This window comes from Cryptomeria japonica, chromosome 4 (assembly GCF_030272615.1).
Source record: "Cryptomeria japonica chromosome 4, Sugi_1.0, whole genome shotgun sequence".
NCBI lineage: Eukaryota > Viridiplantae > Streptophyta > Pinopsida > Cupressales > Cupressaceae > Cryptomeria > Cryptomeria japonica.
In genome coordinates this window covers 553,982,677-553,985,114 of record NC_081408.1, presented here as the reverse complement: position 1 = coordinate 553,985,114, position 2,438 = coordinate 553,982,677, and the positions used below count along the sequence as shown (strand labels likewise).

Below are 2,438 nucleotides of genomic sequence, written 5' to 3'. Positions count from 1 at the left end.
ACATGTAAATATCAAATTTTACACGGTTGTACCTTTATACATCACTTTTTCTCCTCTCCTCCAATTACTTGCATCATTTGTAAGCAACCAATTGCAAGGGCATATAATATCACTAACTCTTTTTATGACTAAGATTATATTGGTAAGCTCATGATCATGATGGCTTGTATGGAACGAAACGCTGTTTAGCCATGAGTTTCTTTATAGTTATAAATGTACCTTGTTATGTCATAGGCTCTTGCATAATCATAACTTATGCAAGCTCATGCACAATTATATATTTTGTAGGCTTTTACACAATCATATATTATGCAAGGTCCTATATAGAAATATCCTTTGCAAGATCCTTCACAACTATATCAATGTGTGTTGGAAGCATGCTCCTCTTCAATCATATCTCTTCTTTTGATTCTACATTTAATTGATTACTTTTAATAAATACTTATTAATTTCTATTAGATATTAAAAAGGTTTCAAGATGGATATTCATTACAAGGAACCCACATAACATTGTCATCCATGTCTACATATCCTTTATATGAGTCCCTTCTAATTACTTTCATACTTAGTACATATTATAGTTGTAAAATCCACTTCCTAAACTAATTTATGAGAAAACGTATGTACAAACAGAAAAGATCTAATAATTACAAGGAAATAAACATAAAATAAATATATCATTATATAATTTATTTATGTGAAAAAATTCTTTTGAAAAAACCCTATACTCCAAAATGAGATATTGTATTATTCAATAATCAATAATTACAAAATACATTTAATCTAAATTTGCAAAAATTTCACCGAAAAGAAATCTGAAAGACTTGGAACGAGTATTCATCGCTACAAATTGACCATGAAATGCTGGGTTCGCCTCAGCACTTTAAATCCACTCCAAGAAAAGATAAAGGAGATGCATTTAATATTTGTTTAATAACTAGTTTATGTACATTTTCTTCCACCTTTGATTAGTCATAGGAGAAAATTTATTAAATAAATGTTGCAGTTGGAGATTTCAAGAGTTGAAATACCAATCTTTTTCTTTCTATAAAGTTTGTTCTCAACTAATATTTAAAAAAAAAACATAAACAAGTCTTCTACAAAAGGTTGTTAGCTGTCCCATTAAAAATGCAGGTTTTAATCAGAGAAGCGAATTTCTCAGAAGGAACATAAGTCTAAATACAATGATTTTTATTCCAACTGTGTAATGATTTTCCATTCTAACTTTCAAATAATGTAAATTACTAGATTTGTTTTGAAAAATTACTAACTGGGAAATAGCAAATTGGAAAAGTGATGCATAAAACAGAAACTAGAAATCAAATAACTCAAAGACCAACATTCCTGAAATTTGGCTCTCAAATGGACTATAAATGGGTTTCCCAAGCTAAAAATCAGGTCAGAGATTTGTATCATTTAATTTAAGGCACCCAATTATAATCATGGATTAAAATTTAACCATATTATATTAATAAGAGTAGGATGCAGTCATGTTTTGTGAAATCCCACATGCTCTGAACAATGTGGTGGCATAATACATGACCTTTTCTCAGATTATAATATTCAGACCTTGGTATAACATACCAAAGCTGATAAAACACACTTAAATAGAAAGTGATAATAATGTTATTAATGATTTAATATAGGTAAATCATTTGCAGTTGCAAGGATTGCAGGTGCAGTTGTCTCCACACTTACACCCACCTGCACACTTGCATCCATTCTCCCCTGCCACACTCATTTCTTCATAATACCTGCATATTTTCATTCACAAAATCCACAATTCAGTACAAACTTAAAATCATTTTCAAAAGTAAGAAACATTGGGCATATGAAAAAAGAAATAGAAAAAAATAAATTACTCCATATCAGAAGCAGTGGCAGCAAACAGAGGGGCCTCTACAATCTTCTCTGGGAAGGCCTTGCACCTGAATCACAATAAACCATTTCCCATTTTAAAAATTAAACAATACCCACAATTCAATTTTCTCCATTGAATTCATACAGAGGAAAAGAAAAAGCAATTAACAAAAGTTATGAGGAGGAAGTTTTGTTACCCTCCACAGCCATTGCCACAGCTGCAGTTTCCTCCACACCCACAATTTCCACCACAGCAAGACATCTTCACAAAATACAGACAAGATCTGCAATAACCAAAACAAATAAATATGGTTTGGATGAATTGTGAAATTCCCAGTTCCTTGTCTGGTATTTATTGTGAAATGGTGGGGTTGGTAAAACAAAGAGAAGGGTGTAGACCATTCAAACGGCATCCATCCACAGTGTGTATGTCTTAGTTATTAAAATCAGAGAAGTGTCAATAGATTCCCAATTTGGAATATTAGTACCATTCCTAAATACAATAAGTTTTCCTGTCTACTCCGTTCAAGCAAGTTGTTGATTGGAATCAATTTCAGTTTTGGTATTTCATTTTTAAG

The 2,438-nt window shown here is 31.3% G+C and overlaps 1 protein-coding gene across 1 annotated transcript; it reads right to left on the bottom strand.

The window, feature by feature from the left end:
* Nucleotides 1-1,443: 1,443 nt before the first annotated feature.
* On the bottom strand, nt 1,444-2,215 carry LOC131029421 (metallothionein-like protein type 2). The gene is made up of 3 exons (XM_057959895.1): nt 2,058-2,215; nt 1,863-1,928; nt 1,444-1,754 (listed from the first exon to the last, which is right to left on the bottom strand). The coding sequence occupies exons 1-3, from the start codon at nt 2,120-2,122 to the stop codon at nt 1,652-1,654; spliced, it is 234 nt and encodes a 77-aa protein (XP_057815878.1). The 5' UTR covers nt 2,123-2,215; the 3' UTR covers nt 1,444-1,651.
* Nucleotides 2,216-2,438: the final 223 nt, after the last annotated feature.

Excerpts from the sequence above, each read along its gene's own strand:
- LOC131029421 (XM_057959895.1), bottom strand. The coding sequence starts at position 2,122 with ATGTCTTGCTGTGGTGGAAATTGTGGGTGTGGAGGAAACTGCAGCTGT. Across the intron at positions 1,929-2,057 it reads TGTGGCAATGGCTGTGGAGG|GTGCAAGGCCTTCCCAGAGA; the intron begins GTAACAAAACTT and ends ATTGTGATTCAG. Across the intron at positions 1,755-1,862 it reads GCCACTGCTTCTGATATGGA|GTATTATGAAGAAATGAGTG; the intron begins GTAATTTATTTT and ends GAAAATATGCAG.